We start from the raw sequence: 17,954 nt of genomic DNA, 5'->3' as shown, positions 1-17,954 counted from the left end.
TTGTCCCTGGGTTTGTTAACACCACTTCCTTTCCCCCACCTCCCCCTCTCCCATGTCTCCCCCGAACTGTCGGTTCCGTTGTTTTCTCTTCCAGATTGTTCATCCAGCCTATCTTATTTAGACGGACCTGCAGATATACTAACATGCACAAAAACAAGACGGCAAAACCCCAAGCAACAATATACAACAACAACAACAAACCACTGACAAAGAATAAATCAAAACACAACAAGAAAGAATAGCTTGTAGTTAGTTCAAGGATCGTTTGTTGGCCTTTTGGAGTGTTTTCCAGTCCAGTCTGTTGGGGCACCACGCCCTGGCCCCAAAGTCCACCTTCAGCATTCCCTGGGGACCTTGCCACTCCATTCCCTTGCTGTTCCTCTGCACTCCCCCAGTGCTTTGCCTTGGTGTGACAATGCCAAATCTTTTGATTGTTGCTAACCATCTTTGTGGAGTCTTTGGGGTTATCTACCTATAAAAACCTGAAAATAGTTGTAGTTTCATTTCTTTGCTCATTTGGATTCTTTCCATTTGTTTTTGTTGTCTACAGGTTCTGGCTAAGAATCTAGTGCCATGTTGAGTGAGGGCGATGAGGGAGCATCCTTGTCTGATTCCTGTTTGTAGGGGAAATGCTCCCAGTTGTTCCCCATTGAGTGACGTTGCCGCTTGATTTTCCAGTCGTGTAGTTTTACAAGTTCCCTCCTGGACCCCTGTTGAGTGGGTGTTTGTGCAGCCTTGGGCCAACTTGGAGTCTAAAAATTCAACATGGAGTCCGTAGCAAGGGCAGCCGGGATACTTAAAGACAACTAGTTGGGTGTGCGTACAATTCCTTTCTTCTCAGTTCACAACCCAGTTTGTGCTGCTCCCAGTATTAAAGGTCACCTGGTGGTTATGAGTGTCCTACCTGTTCAGGTGAAACCTGTTTTAGGAGGAGAAAGTTTGTGATCTGAAAAACAGTTGAGGGAGAGGTTTGAGAGGCTTCATGAGTTATTTGACAGTGTCGCCTTGTCTGGTTGTCGTGTCTGTTATGCTCCCCTAAGGTTGTCGACTTACATGGTGCATTTGTACAACCATTATTTCCTCTGCATGCTGCCTCCTAGCTCCAAGGGAACAAGGAATATCCCACTTTAAACACTTTCTTTGCTCAAAATAATTTTTCTTGATCACATGATTCCATTAGGACTGTGAATAAATTCATTACAGTTTGGCCCCCTACTGATTAATTTGCATTTCCCTCCCAGATAATACTGCATCGAAACCTACTTTTTAAGAAGACCCCACCTTTCTCTCCCCCACCCCTTAGGATTCTGAGATCTATAGAAATCTTGTTGAAAACAGAAGTTCTCAGCATGACCTGAACTGTAATGCACTCTGTTCTTGTGGTTGTTTTTGTTGTTGGTTTCAGGTTTTTTCCTGTAGTTGTTGTTTTCCACCATTGAATCCATTTTACTGTTAATAAGGTTTGTCCTTTGCAAAATCTCAACCCAAGTTAGAGGCTGATTTCATAGATTAGAAGCAAAAGATTTAAAAGAAATTTGCACCTTCTTTGATACATTTCTTATGCATAGTTTCCCCCCAGGGGATTTGCATTAAAAAATAGACACCTGGAGATTACGATCTAGTCTGATTTTTTTTTTTAAAAATAGCTTGACATTTCGGCCACACATATTTGTGGAAATCCACAGACTTACTATATTCAAAGTGTTGATTTAGCCGAAGTACAAAGCCCACACAAACATAACTACCGCTTTTGTATAAAACAAGTGTCTCACTGCTCCCAGTCTCCAACACAGGAATCTTCCTTTGTTGGCTTTATCCTAAGACGAGACTAACAGGACTTCCAGTGATTCTAGTGAGCGTTAACATGTGCCAATTTGTTGCATGCCATCCAGTAAATTCCTACTGGTCATTATCCTAGATTTTAGATGCTAAGAAAAAATGCCTTACATGTAAATGCTCAATTTATTCTCACTGTGGCGTATTGGACAGTGATTGCCACACGGCAAGTATGCGATGTTACAGTGCTCACTCCCTTTTGTTTCTTGAAGATAATAGATCTAGTGGGGAGAGACAGTCACCACAGGTTAATAAAAGAAAAGTAGAAACAGACTTCGGGAGAAAGGCAAGGCAAGGCTTTCTACGCCGTAATGAGTTAGCCTTAGAAACCCACACTGCCAGTTCTGTCCTGCCCTGAAGGGTCGCCATGAGTTGGCATCAACCTGATGGCAGTGGGTTTGGTTTGTAAACAGACTTCATTCCAACACTCACCTAAGTCGGTACCATCAAATCCACTTCAAGTCATAGCGAATCTTCAAGCACAGGGGAGAGCTCCTCCTGCGGTTTCCAGGTTAGTCTACGAGTATAGAATGCTTCGTCTTCCTCCCAGAGAGGGCCTGGTGGTTTCCAAGAGCTGAACCTACAGCCTGACATGTAACCACTACACCACCACGCCCTACAGACTGTATGCTCATGAAGTCTGCCTCCTGAAATGTCTCTCCTCTCTTCGGAACTGCACTTGAAAGAACGCATTCCTCTCTTGGACTTGGAGAACAGCCTACCTCTGGTCCTGCTCTTTCCTGGACCACCTCACAGCAGTCAAGTCACACAGTGATCATGTCGGTCCCCTGATTCAGGAGGCACACTGGGACTAATAGGCCGAATCTGGTTGGCAGATAAATACTTTCAAGTATTTTAATGAGAACCCTTGGTTTCGCGTGCACTGGAAGCCCTGCTGCTGAATGTGTTTACTTTTTGGATTCACTACCTGTCTGGTCCCTGTAAAGTACATTTGCCAACCTCTAGCCCAGGGGCCCTCAAACTTTTTAAACAGGGGGCCAATTCACTGTCCCTCAGACCCGTTACAGGGCCGGACTATAGTTTAAAAAAAAAAAAAACTTAACAAACTCCTATGCACACTGCACATATCTTATTTTGAAGTAAAAAACAAATGGGGCAAAAACACCCGGCGGGCCGGATATATGTCCTCGGTGGGCCGCATGTGGCCTGCGGGCCATAGTTGTTTTTTTTAAACATTTTATTAGGGGCTCATACAACTCTTATCACAATCTATACACACATCAATCGTGTAAAGCGCATTTGTACATTCATTGCCCTCATCATTCTCAAAACATTTCCTCTCCACTTAAGCCCCCGGCATTAGGTCCTCATTTTTCCCCTCCCTCCCCGCTCCCCCCTCCCTCGTGAGCCCTTGATAGTTTATAACTTGGTATTTTGTCATATCTTGCCCTGTCCCACGTCTGTCTCCCTTCACCCACTTTTCTGTTGTCCAACCCCCAGGGAGGAGGTCACACACAGTTCCTTGTAATCGGTTCCCTCTTTCCTACCGATTCTCCCTCTACCCTCCCTGTTTCGCCACTCACACCACTGGTCCTGTAGGGCTCATCCGCCCTGGGTTCCCTGTATTTTCAGATCCTATCTGTACCAGTGTACATCCTCTGGTCTAGCCAGACTTGCAAGGTCGAATTCGAGTCATGGTAGTGGGAGCGGGGAGGAAACATTTAGGAACTAGAGGAAAGTTGTATTTTTCATCGTTGTTACATCACACCCTGACTGGCTCGTCTCCTCCCCGAGACCCCTCTGCAAGGGGATCTCCAGTGGCCTACTTGGGCTTTGAGGACGCCTGCTAGCCTATAGTATGGAGGGGCCCCAGTGACGTAGTGGTTACACGTTGGGCTGCTAACTGCAAGGTCAGCAGTTCAGAACCACCAGCCGTTCCCTGAGAGGAAGGCACACAGGAGCAGCTCTACCCTGCTGTATAGGGTTGTTAGGAATTAACATCGACTCGATGCCAGTGAATTTGATTTGTTTTAATGGCTGGGCATGTGTGTGTATAGCCTACCGTTCACAGTCCAAATCACTCACTGCACCTGGTATTGGTCATGCTTGTTTTGTTAAAAAGATAAAATGGCTATTAACTTTGCTAATTTGGATCTATGAGTCGATTCCAACTCATAGTGACCCTGTAGGATAAGGGAGAACTGGCCCTGTGGGATTCCGAGACTCGCTCATCCCAGTACAAAGTCCCATCTCTTTTTGGAGCCGCCGACGCTGTGGATTTCAGCCCAACAAGTAACTCCTGAGCCACCAGGCCTCCTTGAGTCCAGATCAGTGGTGGGCAAACTGCAGCTCTGGAGATAGGTGCTCTTTAGACGCTGAAGTAAAATGGAAAAATTTTAAAGGCTATTATTCAAATAATGGTGATTCCATTTGTTTATAAAAATATTGTGGCCCTCTATTAATTTTAAAAATTGTTGTGAGGGATAGAATTGGTTCTTCAGTCTCAAGTTTGCAGACCCTTGGACTAGATGTATGCATTCAGCAAATCTTTACCCCCAGTGAGCCAACCACTACTCCAAGTGCTAGGAGATCACCAAGCACCCACCGCCTTCCCGTCGGTTCCTGCTCCCAGCAGCCTCCGAGGGCCGAGCAAAGCTGCCCCACGCTGCAAATCTTTAAGGCAGCACAAAGCGCCATCTTCCTCACTCAGAGAAGTTGATGGGTTTGAACTGCTGACCTTGCACCTACTGCTGACCCCACTAAGCCAGCGGTTTTCAACCTGTGGGTTCCGACCCCTTTTGGGGTCGAACGACCCTTTCACAGGGGTCGCCTGATTCATAACAGTAGCAAAATGACAGTTATGAAGTAGCAATGAAAATAGTTTTATGGTTGGGGGGTCACCACATTAAAAGTTTGTGGCATTAGGAAGGTTGAGAACCACTACACTAAGGCTTCAGTGCTGCAGATACTGTATTGTAGAAAAAAACAAACCCAAACCTCTGCTTTCAAAAGCTTAAATTTGCTTAGAGAAGCTAAGCCAAAAACATGGTGTTTCAGATCAAACAAGCCGTGGAGCTAAGAGTGGGTGCAGTGCTGTAAGGACAGGGTGACATTTCAAGTAGAGTTCTCATGGAAGGCCGTATCTGGGGACCATTCCATGCAAGGAAATGCTGGATCCCAGTATCTTCTCAGCCTGCTTCTAGTGTCCCTCAAATCCAAGGTCTTTCGTTTCATAATGCTGTCATCTCTTTGGGTATGATTCTTAAGCACTGTGGGTGAGGCCTCACCTGGAGGATAAGCGGGCATGAGAGTTCTTGATGAGACCCTCCTGTTGCATTCTGCTATCAGGGCTATAGCTGGAAGGTACCCTTTGCAACAAGAAGTGTTTGGGAACCAAAGTCTCGGATTTCCCACCTGAGTGAGGTTGGTCAAGGCTCTTAGCTTTGCTTAAGCTCCCACACCAGTAAATGTTGAAAGCCTAAAATATTGCAAGTAGCGGTCCTCGGCACAAACTTGCTTGTTTACACCTTGGCAAAGCATGCATCCCTCAGTAGCAGCTGTGGCCACAAGAGGGTGCCATCCACACAGCTGGAAAGACGGCTGCTTCACCTCCACTGCTTCAGCCAGCCCGCAGATCCTGTTTTAAGCTTTAAATTCAATTAAGTGAACTTTTGAAGAATGGCACTGGGAGATATGTACTCGTGACATGATCGGTAGTACCATGTCTATCACAAGCAAACTAGGAGAAACAGCAAACCAATGTCAAGAGTAAGAGTAAAGCTCTTTTGCGCCTGACTTGAATGGGGTTTGCTGTGGATTCCATGACTCGCTGCCAGTCAAGGCCGGACTCTGGCTCTGACCTGGGCTTTGTAAGGCATGGCTGTCCCGAGCTCTGCTGGACTAGCCCAGAGAAGCTCAGCTGGCGCGCAGAATGAATGAACAGGAATTAGGGCCGACGTGATGAGAACTTTAGCTCCAAACCAAACCTACGGCCACTGAATTGCTTGGCAAAGCCTCATAGCAAGCCTGTAGGGCAGGATAGAACTCCCTAGGGGTCCCAGGCCGTCATCTCTGTCGAGCACATGGGCTCATCTTTGGCCAGTGAGCAACCGTCGATTGGAACTGCCGGCCGTCCCGTGAGCAGCCCACCTGTGACTGCTCTCAAGGGGACGATATGGGGGTACCTGGTGACTGCTGAGTGTCCACTATTGCACAGCTCTGTGCCCTGCTTTGCTCAGTATTGACCCTCCCTCCCATGGCTTTCCCAATACAGACAGCCCGTCAGGCAGGAAGCCAGCGCAGAGCTGCGGGAGACAAGAAGTCCTTAAGTAAGGAGTTTCCAGAGTTGATGACAATAGTCGACTCTGGCAGAGGGGTGGGGCTAACGAGCATATTTCACGTTGGGGTTCTTTTCAAGTAAAAACTACCCACAGACTTCGAAAGCCGATTCTGCACGTGAAATCGCCTGAACTTCACCATGCGCATGGGGTGCACAGCATCCGCGTGGCAAACAATCACGGGGGCGTGCTGACTGAGGGCTCCCGGACCGGCGCAAGGACTTGGGGCTCTTAATTGTTCCTGTAGGCGCTTTGCCTAGAAAGGAGTGCTGACCCACAGTTTCAGGGGAGAAACGTCTTTATTTGACGCCTTTACAAAAATAGGCAGGCACATAATTTTCATTTTTATGTCACCTGATTTACATATTTCAATTATCAGTACCCTTTAAAAACACTAAAATGGTAATTTGGTAAGTAAACCCCTACTGAAAAAATATTGTGAGGGTAACATTTGTAGTCAAAAATCAGTTGATCATCAGCATGAGAAAGAAAATATAACAAAATTGCTAAAAAAACATTTTTGAGAAAGTAAATCTAACCTGATTTTTTCCTTTAAAATATTTCAGAACAACAAAGCTTAAAACAATCAAAGGAAACACTGAGAAAATAACTCCTCATACCATGATGCAGGGTTTTCCTAACAGTAAGAACTCATTAGCTTGGTTTAGCAAGAGATTCAGTCACACATCCCGACGACTGACACCTGGGATCAGCCTCCGCCAGCCCTGTGTCCTCAGCTGCACGGAATGCGGGAGAGGAAGGGAGCCAGACCTGCAGTGTCAGGTGACAAATGGGCAAGTCTGAAGTGGAGTATTCTGACCTGCAAGTACCATCTTCTAAGGTGTAACACCATTTTCCTTTTATAAAAGTTACCAGTATGCTAGGAATGTGATTTTGTTCCATTTTAAAAACAGGTGGGATTAGCTGCCCACATAATGACATTATATCCCACAGGTACTTAAAAAAGGAAGACTGTCTGGGTCATGTGCTTTGGTAAACACACACACACACACAACCTTTCTTTAAGCATGAAGGAGCAGAAATTAAGACTCTTGATTTGCCTCTAATCTCTTCAGGAAGTACTGCCCGGGACCTCCACTGCTAAGTGTCTAATACGTACAAGACATTGTGCTGAATAGTTTTAGATCTACTGTCTTCTTTCTCAAGTATGATTCATTTCCCTAAGAGAATGAAAAAATCAATGGCAGCCTTGTCTATATCAAGGAGGAACCAATATCAAATGGTTATGGAGGAAGCAAGGATATGTGGAGGAATGAGGGGCCCAGGCCGTTCTCAGAATCACAGGAGTCAGGTCACTTATCTCAGAGCTAGAAGACCAGTGTGGGCTATGAGCATCCTCGCAGATTTAACCAGTGCTTTTGCTCCGGCCTCGGAAACCCACAGGGACGGTTCTACCCCGTCCTACGGGTCGCTGGGAGTCAGAACTGCCTGGCAGGCAGTGAGCTGGTGTTGGCTGCTGCTCCGTGGGTGGGGGCCTCTACAAGTAATGATGCTGACACCTGAGTCCAAACCACTGATGTCCTTCACCTGCTTCCCTTCCCTCAATTAGGTTCAGGCCAGCACCTCTGGGTCCAGCATGAGGCAGTCATTGAAGGCAAGAGTCATTTCACATCCATCTCAGTTGTCTTGGGGCTGAGCAGAGAGCTGGCCCCCACTGAAGGAGGCCTTCTAACTACAGGGAGGGCAGGCCCAAAGCCTTAGGGATGAAGGGGCTTCAAAAAGTTCACAGAAAAAGCCCATCTTGTCATTTTTGAAGACCCCCTCATACTACTCCCAAGTCATCAAATAAAGCTCTACCGGACTTGACGTGAAAATTCTGCACCGTTTTACTGACTAAAGCTTTCCATGGATTCTTGACAAAAGCAAAACTACAGCAAACTTGCAGTATATATATATGGAAGTTGAATCCTACAAGGGCCCAACTTCTAAAGGAGGCAGCAGCCACATGAGGCGATTGGAAATCCTTTTTACACAGGCCAGGACAGCTGGCCATTGGAACCACTCCTGTTCCGCCTAGCAGCAGATAGGCCAAAGAAGATCTTCCCGGAAGAGAAGCCACTGGTCATGGAATTTACCATTGAGGATTCTTGCCTCAGCCCGTCTATCTCAAGGGTAAGTTAAAGATGTAACTCTACTGTCTCTTGCTTGTGGGAGGGAGGTCTTGGGATTTTTGCCATGTTTCGAGGCAAAATGCAGACATTCTGGGAGCAACGGGGCACCAGATACAACCTCTAGTCCACTACTTTCAGGCCTACACACAACTGAAAACACATAGTCCATTCAAACTCCAATTTCCCCAGGCTGCTGACTCTTGCACCTTAAGATAGGAGACTGCACTGCGGGGGCCTTCCAGGAACCAGGGCACAGGCAGGAACTCGCTCTACTGCTTCTGATTTGCCAGAAGGTTTGGTATAGACCCTGAGGTACAGGGCCTGCCATGTGCATTTAGCGAAGGGCTAACTACCTGTGTGTGTGACTTTCTCACGTAAACCTGGTGTGGTGACGGACCCCCAAGAAGCAGTTCAGTCTCCGGTAGAGTGCTAGTCCACATTACCTCTGAACACATCCAAAGACCAAGCTTGTCGAAATTCCACCACCCACATTTCTAAGGTCAAAGAAGAGAGTCACTGAAACATTTCTCATTATGCTTTCCCGTTATGCCCAGACAAAACCAGCGATTCGTACTGGCCAGGCCCTGGCAGATACCATTCACTGGCTGAATGTTCGTTCCTATCACCCGAGAGCAGCTGATGGAAACTCTAGGACCATTGCCTCTCCCTCTGTGCTAGATCTGCAGAGCCTCCTCTTCGAGAGGCAGCATGATTCATAGAAAGAGCATGGATTTTTTTTTTAACTTATTAGCAAGTCCTGAAATTCTCTAAATCTTGTTTTCTCACGTAAAACAGGAATATGTGACACGAGATAAGCTCCTAGTTTTCCACTGGGATTTTCTAGATGATGCTGGAAAGACGTGAGCTTAGGATGTGTTCCCTGGAGCTTATTCGGATGGGAGTTGTTTATGGGTGAATGGTGGGAACACAACACCTTTAATAAACAAATCAAAATGGGGGTGAGATGAGTATGAAAGCGGCCTCAGTACAACTCCTTTATCAAATAGGAAACAAACATCCAAACCGTTGAGGTCCCTGAAAATGCCAGCGATCAGGCTGCTAGAATTCAGTGAAGCCCAAGCCTAAGGAAATGGAAGTAAGTTACTGTGCGCAAGTGCTGTAAGTACCGGGGAAAAGTACTCCATCACTGCACAACTGGCTTGAGCATGCGCACTACTCTCTGAGATGGGGCTTGACTCATCCCCCTAACCCAAACTCACTGCCATCGAGTCCCTCACAACACCCTGCAGGATGGGGCAGGTCCCTGTGGATTTCCAAGACTGCCATTCTTTACGGGAGCAGCTGGTGGCTTCAAACTGTTCACCTTACAGCCACCAGGGCTCCCCATGAGGCAACAGTGGACAGGAGAAGTTGACATTCTCATTAAGTGAGGCTTTGCCCTCGAAGCAATAATTTAAAAATGTACCAAGCTGCCCTTACTTACACAGCAAAAACAAAACAACGAAACAACCCATTGCCATCAAGTTGATTTTGATTTGGTGACCCCCTCGGGCACGGCAGAAGTGTGCCTTGGGGCTTCCAGGGCTCTCCACTGTCAGAGAAGCACCTTGTCAGAACTTTCGCCCCCACTGCGTGGTGGGTTCTGATTGCGGACCATTCACTGGCTGCCTAATGTTGACCCCACTGCAGCCCTGGGCCGCCTCCACACTGGTCTAGAGAGCCATCTTTTTAAAGGTCGCAGCCCACAGCAGAGAGGCGGAGGAAACACAGGTGGTCCCTCTGTGTGCTCAACTGGACTGCATGTTTCCCCAACACCGCTCTGCACAAGCCTTCCTCACAGGGTTGCACTCAGCTGCAGATAGCAATGGAGCAGGCGCGCAGGCAAGGGACGTCTAGCCGCAAGGACAGATCTCTACTTCTGAGAGCCAAAACAATGGCTCCCTGACGGACATGGCTCAATTCTCCATCTCGCCCTCAGTCACGACAGTCAGTGGGCTAGGTTTCAACCAGTTCCCGAAGCATCTCGGCATCCCTAGTACTCAGCACTAGTGCCCGGCTGACAGTCCACACTCGACACAGTGTGGGTGGATGAGTGAAATGGATGGATCGGTCCCTCAGCAAGAGGCCTACTTCCTGTCCCTTCACTCCTCTCTCCTCCCCAATGGAGAGGGACCAATGTATTTTCAAGAAATGCACTCTGCTCATCTCCACTCCTCAGGGACAGCACATGGGAACCAATACATGCCACCCCCCACGCAAGTGAGTGACGTGCCAATGTGTCATCTTACTTACATGAGTCCCAATGAAGGAAAGAAAGAAATTCAAAGGAGAGAAATTTCAGATACCCAGCTGCGTCTCCAGCAGAAAGCAGGCTGCACTGCCCCTCAAGACTGGCAGCGATGATGTGAGGGATAGGGCCCTGTTGGCGCACTCTATAGGGGCAGCTCTCAGCAACGCCTGGACATCAGACTGGGAGTGAAATATACTGCAAAACACTCATGCTTCACTGTCGGCACAGAAGAAAAGCAAATAAATTAAAAAGCCCGGTATATTTTCCAGTCTGATATAAATTAATTCACATGGCATATTTAAAATAGTCAATTATAAGTTTCTCTCATCACAAAATTTTAAAAGGCAGCAAAATCAATCCTCAGATTGTACAAGTGCAAAAGAATGGTATGTTCTCCTTAATCAAGACATCTCGCTCTCTGGGTCGGAAGTGGCAGTGTTCCGAGTTGATCAAGCACGGGCCTCCTGCTCAGGCAGGCCTCCGGTCATACCGCTCCTTTCCCTTTGACGTCCGACTTGTTACTGGCTTCGGACTGTTTGCTCAGCTGCTCTTCAGAAAAAGTGATGTAGGAATACACCAGGCTCCCAGCAATGCTGCAAAACACAGACCACCATTAGGGGGGAGTAGCAAGGGTGGGGCGGTGGGCAAACCCGGGTGGGGGAGGGTGGGGGGCTGTCGAGTGCAGGGAATACCTTTAAAAACCAACAGCACGTACAATGAGAACAGTATTTTTACCGACCAAACTAGCAAAGGCACCCCATCCCCTTGCCACCCCGGTACCCAAGGCTGCTGCTGCTCAGGGGAAATAGTGTTTGCACAGCTACTGTGGGCTGGAGTGCACCATTCTGGAAGGCAAATCAGAAGACTGGTGGGAATTTTGCTTATCTTTTGACCTAGCCATCTACTTCATAGATGAGTCAGGTACAGGTTCACAGACTTAGCTACAAAGTGTAAATTTATAACAAAAGGAATAATGGCAAATAAGTAAGTACAGAGTTAATGCCCCACAGTGGAGAATTACATAAATTCACCCAATGGGATATGATGCAGCCATTAAAAATAACATGCAATAAAAACAGGCAATGACCTTAGATGGGGGCAGGGCGGGGGAGAACTCATAAAACAAGAAGTATTTGCCTGGTCCCACTTGACTTCAATGCGTCAGAGCAAGAGAAGTCCAGACAGGGCTTATATTTGGACAGTAGGGTTACAAGTAATTTCTCTTACAGGTTGAAAGAGTATTTTTTAAAATTTCAGTAGGAATGGCAAATATTTCCATCATTAAGTAAGCATGCAGGTCTCTCGATTGACAGAGCCGGTTTCCCGTTGTCAGAAGCAAGTGCAGAGAACACCCCCTGCCAGGGAGTTGACTGACGCCAGCACCCCAGGAGTGCAGAGCAGAGCTGCTCCACAGGGTGTCCCAGCACGTAAATCTTCTTTTTTTAATTAAAAGATCACTTTATTGGGGGCTCTTACAACTCTTACTACAATCCATGCTTCAGTTGTATCACGCATCTTTGTGCATATGTTGCCATCATTCTTTACCAGACCTTTCTATTGAGCCCTTGGTCTCAGCTCCTCTTCCCGGCCCCACGCCCCCCTGTGACCCCTTGATAGATCATAAATTATCATTATTTTCATATCTCACACCAACTGCTGTCTCCCTTCCCCCATGGTTTCTGTTGTTCGTCCCTCTGGGGGTGGGTGGTGGTGGTGGTGCTGTTATATGTCGATCATTTCGATAGGTTCCCCCTTCCTCCCCTCCTCCCCCACCTTTCTGGTATCGCTATTCCCACTCCTGGTCCTGGACTCTGTGTGTCGTGAGCTCTTAGCTCTTATCTACACCTGTGTACATGCTCCGGTCTAGTCCAAAGTGAGAGGCAGCACTGGGGTCATGATAGTGGGGGGTGAGGAAGCCTCCAGGAACCAGAGGAATATTGTGTGTTTCACTGATGCTTTACTGCACCCTGGTAGACTCATCCCTTCCCTGTGACCCCTCGGTGGGGGACGTTCCGTTGTCTGCAGTTGGGCTTTGGGTCTCTGCTCCGACCCTCCTCATTCTCAACATGTTTTTGCTTGTTATGGGTTTTCTGATGCCTGTTACCCGATCCCAACGACACCTCAAGATCGCACCGGCTGGTGTGCTTCCATGTGGGCTTGTTGCAGAGAACTGCTGGATGGTTGCTTGTTTAACTTCAAGCCTTTAAGACCCCAGATGCTATATCTTTTAAGAGCTAGGCACTGTCTGCTTTCTTTGCCACATTTATTTATACACCCATTTTGCCTTCAGTGATTGCGCTGGGAGGGTGAGCATCACAGAATGCCAGTGTTTTAGAACAAAGTGTTCTTATATTGCGGGAGGGTATGAGCAGAGAGCAGAAGTCCATCCACTACCTCAGTGTATTGCCTTATAAATATATATATGTACATAAGCCAATTTATATGGATCATTGTATTCACATATGCACACACCTATGCTTATACCTCTATCCATAGCTTTACTTCCTCAATCTTTCCTGCTCCTGCCCCACCATCATGCTCACTCTACTTCCGCCTTTTAGTACTTCCTCTCAGCTAGACTGCTGTGCTCCAACACTCACAGCATCTCTACATCCTCCTTGTTGTTGATTTTAATTCCCTAGTTGTTCCCCTGCCTCTGGCATTGTTTGCTCATTGCACCCTCCACCTTCTCCCCCCAGGTCCCACCAGGACCGGTGGCCCCATTGCTTTCTCCTCTAGTTAGCTTCCCATGCCTGTCATATATAAGTAGGCAAACCAACAATGACACAGACCAAACAAAAAGATGGAAAAAAGAAATGTAAGAGAAAAAGAAAAAACATACATAATTCCAGGTCTGGGGGACTTCCGGGAGCTGCCCCTCCTGGCCTGAAGTCTATTTTAGGGGCTCTTTAGGGGCTTTGTGGCTTGCCCTGCTGCGGGGGTGGGGTTTAGGCCGCACTATTTCCCCACCGTGTGTCCCGGTCTTGTCCTGTAGCAGTATGCTCCAGTATGTCAGCCCTATAGTCCTCTCTGTGCCTTAGCAGCTTCATGCAAGGGCGTCATCCTCCGGGCGTAGTGTGCCCATATGGGGTCTAGACCGCCCATTCATTTCTCTTTTTCCTTCTTGGTTTGCTTCCGTGTAGGCGTGGCAAGCTGGTCCCTCTCCCCAACCTGTAGGTTTAGTGTTGTTCTCTGTCCCACATACTTCTAGGGAGGGGGTCAGTTTGGCCCTGGTTGGGGCTGGCCATGTTAGGCTGTAAATCTTTATGGAAGCCATTTGCCACATCTTTCTCCCATGAGAAGCTGGTGGGTTTGAATTCTAATCTTTGGGGTCACAGTCAAGCACTTTAACCATTGGGCCACCAGGGCTCCTAATTCAGAGCAGAAAACCTATCATCCGAGCCCTTAGCCTATGATATTGGTCCCTTAGCATGACCCTGTCACACCCTACAAAGACTGGGCACACTGTGGGGATGGCAATTACTCAGTCTCGTCTTGGTGGGGACCTCAAACTTACCTGAGATTCTGAGCCTCCTGTCCTGAACACTAGACTCAAAGTCATAAGCTTTATTGAAGAGGTCACAAACCTGACACTCAATCTGTGCTGCTCTTTCCCATGATTCCTTGGGTTGTCTGGCGTGGACTCTGCTTTCAGACTTCCCTGCTCTGGGTTTGGCCCCCATCCTCAGTCTGACCACCTGACTCATAAACTATCTGCTGCTTTGAAATGACTTGTTTTTCTCTGGGCTTTGGTGTTCCAGCCCCAGACCAGCTGCAGCAGGGTAAGGACTCCGAGCTTCTGCTCTGGTCCCAGTACACAATAGTACTCATCTCTGTGAGAGGGTTACTCAAAAAGTATTGCTACAGAATCCAAGATGTCTTTGTTAAACACAAAAATCAAAGTATGAAGACAGCAAAACCTCCTGTCTGCGTTTTCCCTGCTCTGTCGCCAGCAAACAGCAAATACATCATTCGTTTTCTGTCTCCTATGTTAGCAGGAAAGCCGCCTGGGAGCAAGGATTCCCAGTGCCTAAAATAACGCCCGGCACATGGCAGGCACTAACCAACCAATTAATCTTCCCTGCTAGCTTCTCCTTGACGACAGAAGTTAGTTGCTGGCTATGTCATGCGCTAAGCCAGAGGTTCTCAACCTGTGGGTCTCAAACCCTTTGGGGATCGAACGACCCTTTCACAAGGGCCGCTATTTCCAATGGTCTTAGGAACAGAGACACCACTCCTCTACCCGTCTCCAGGCAAGTCTGCCCACATGCAGATATGCCCACATATGAGTACCTGGCATGAAGACTGTTACCCATGCTACACCATGCTTCAAGACAAAATTTCTTTTATTTGTCATTAGAAATAAATATTTCACAATATATAATTGTATATTGTTTTGCGATTAATCACTATGCTTTATGTTTAATTTGTAACAATGAAAATACATCCTGAATATCATATAGTTACATAACGATTCATAACAGTAGCAAAATTACAGTTATGAAGTAGCAATAAAAATAATTTTATGATTGGGGATCACCACCACATGAGAGCTGTATTAAGGGGTTGTGGGATTAGGAAGGTTGAGAACCACTGCTCTAAGCAGTACACATCCTATACTACATCTACAGAATCGGTTCAATAGTCTGACCTCACCCCATCTGCTAGAGAGACGGGAATAAAGACCAATCGGTGGAAAGCAGGAGGTTATGCAAGGACACTTGAAGGACCATTTAAAATCCTCATCCCAGGTATCTTCCCATGGCTAATCAACACAAACCAAACTCTCTGCTGTGGGGGCAGCGAGTCACTGAAGTGGCTCTTCTAGCCAAAGTCTCCAAGCCCCACCAAACGACCTTTCCTTTGCAGGGGTCTGCTAAGGAGGTGGGGGAAGATACTCAAAGGGTTCACCTGTGAGTGATTGCGCACAAGACTCCCTAGAATGCCTCCTGCTGTGTATGAAAACGAACCCTCTGAGAAGCAGGAGGGATCGCATTACCAGTAAGAGCCAGGAGTACAGCGTTGCCTCTGGACCGAGATCCCTGTGCAGTGAGCCTCCGGGATCCAGGTGACAGTTATGCCATCATAACATGGAACAGAGTGATGGACTTCCCAACCCACAGAGCAACTTAGAGTGCTTCTGTGTAGGTGACTGGCTTGCAGAGTGGGGTGCCTCTGGGCACTTAACTGGGGAAGTTGTACTTGCTGATCAATGGAAGTAGAGCTGAGTACTTTTGGCCTGAGGCTTATTGGAGTGGGGTGCCTGTGGGCACCTAATTCAGGAAGCTGGGTTTACTGACCCACAGAGCTTGAGTGGAAGACCGTTGGGTTGAGTCTTACAGCACAGTGGTATGCCCCTTTGGGCATTTATTAGTAAAGCTGAAACCGGAACGTGTTGTGAAACTCAACTGCCATAAGCATTTCTTAATGGCATTACAAATTTTTAACTTCCTTAATAAACTCCTTAATCATGAACTTCGTCTGTGAGTTCTGCACAGCCACTGCAATGGATACAAGCACCTGGAGGTAAATTACAGAACATTAAGTCTGTGCAACTGCCATTGGGTGGATTCTGAGTCCTAGCAACACTGAAGGCAGAGTAGACTGTCCTTATGGATTTCCTATACTGTACATCTGTCAAGAGTAGAAAGGCTCTTCGTTCTCCCAGGAGGCTGCTGGTAGTTTTGAACAATGCATAACCCACTGCACCCCCAGGACTCCTACACAGGAGATGCAGACATACCACAAAGACCCAAATCCACTGCCCCCGAGGTGATTCCAACTCATGTGGGCCTTCTAGGATAGAGCAATGGCTCTGTGGGTTTCAGAAGCTGTCTTTACAGGTGGGTTTGAACTGCTGACCTTGTGGTTAGCAGCCCAACTTATAACCCACTATGATACCTAGATACAGGCATACGTCATTTTATTGCATTTTGCTTTTATGTCTTTGGTTTTTGTTTTTTAAAACAAATTGCAGTTTGTGGCAAAACCTGTGTCAAATCTGCTGGCTTCATTCTCCCAACAGCATGTGCTCCCTTGGTGTCACATTTTGGTGATTCCAACACTGTTTGAGACTTAGTACATGCTGTAGTATCACTGTAGCCTCTACTACAGTGGGAATGCCACTTTCATCTGCACTGAGAGTCCAAAAACGTTCACATGGATCACACATGGTCTGACGTGTTCTGGAACCACCCCTCCCATCTCTCTGCGGTACACTTTCCCAGCAGAGGGCGCCCATCACAGAGTAGGTGTCGAGAGTTATAATTAGGCTAGAATCTTAGCTCAGCTTCCCTATTCGACAACTGTGTTCCTGGCTGCTTGACCTTGATCATGATCTTTCACCTCTGAGCCTCAATTGTGTTGTCCTATGAACTGGGAATGACGACATGAAAGGGCATCATAAGAGTTAGCATCAAACACTGGGTACCCAGAAGACACTGGCACTCGGCCTGCTGCCTTCCCAGATACTACTTTGTCCTCTCTCTACAATGGTAAGTGCTTGGTCTGTGCTCATACTTTAAAAATAAAATCAGTTACTCACAGAAGTCTGCCAGAAGGTGAACCCTTCTATCTGCATAGGAAGATTCCCAGGAGTAAATATGAGCAAAAAGCAAAAGGCTCTCAAATCCTGTTATATGTTTTTTGGAACTTAAAATCCTTTAAAAAAATAAATGCTATGAAAGCAAACACCCTACGAATTCTGGCAAGGCCTTGGTACACATTTGGGTTTTTAAAGAATGAGCTAGATAAAAATTATGGGGGTGGGGAAAATAAAAACTGCTCACCTCCCCACCCCCCAGGCTCCCTGTGATAACTTGGCCAGTATGCTCAGTAGCTTGGCAGTGAAGGCCTAGCAATCCCCTATGATGGGACCTAAGAGTGTAATCAACTCCATTATGGCATCTGTTGTGAACATCAGTTCTAAGAAGGGGGGGGGGGTGTGTGTGTGTGTGGAACCCTCTTAATTCAAGTCAAGGTCCTCAAGAAATGTCCTCAGGTGGCCTACTTATATAAGTGGACTCCATGGAGAACCTGATTGCTTCTTGCTGGGTCTGAATCCTGGATCTAGCTCACTGACCTCTAGTTCTCTGGACTTGAGCCAATGGCCTGCCTTTCAGCCTGCTGACCTTGGATTCGTCAGAGCTTCCATCGGACCCGCTGACCCTCGGTTCATCAGTCTCTGCATGCACCAGCCATGGGCTTCCTGCTGGCTTTTCCTGCTTCCCGGATCATCAGCCTCTCCTCCAGGCTTAACAACTGACCCTCGGACTTGAATAGGGTTGGGCTTAACCACTTCTACAATGTTGCGCCATTTTCTTAATATAAATTCCCCCTCTTTAAATATATAGTGCCTTTAGTTTTGCTTCTCTATACAATCCAGCTCCATAGGCTATTTCCTATGTAATATTATTGTTGTTAGTTTGGGGGTAAGGA

At 47.1% G+C, this 17,954-nt stretch overlaps 1 protein-coding gene across 2 annotated transcripts in view; it reads right to left on the bottom strand.

Annotated features, from left to right (window-relative positions):
* Window positions 1-6,414: 6,414 nt before the first annotated feature.
* Window positions 6,415-17,954, bottom strand: part of SLC35D1 (solute carrier family 35 member D1) — a 54,806-nt gene continuing 43,266 nt past the window's right edge. For both annotated transcript variants that reach the window (XM_045291955.1, XM_004699354.2), the window contains one exon: window positions 6,415-11,110. In XM_045291955.1, the coding sequence (XP_045147890.1) occupies window positions 11,002-11,110 (109 nt within the window). In that variant the 3' untranslated portion in view covers window positions 6,415-11,001. The remainder of the gene's footprint in view (window positions 11,111-17,954) is intronic.

The sequence above is a fragment of the Echinops telfairi genome, unplaced genomic scaffold (assembly GCF_000313985.2).
Source record: "Echinops telfairi isolate 266 unplaced genomic scaffold, ASM31398v2 ScPeMD7_443;HRSCAF=831, whole genome shotgun sequence".
Classification (NCBI taxonomy): domain Eukaryota; kingdom Metazoa; phylum Chordata; class Mammalia; order Afrosoricida; family Tenrecidae; genus Echinops; species Echinops telfairi.
The sequence above is the reverse complement of the archived record's forward strand: the minus strand, read 5'-3'. Positions and strand labels throughout refer to the sequence as shown.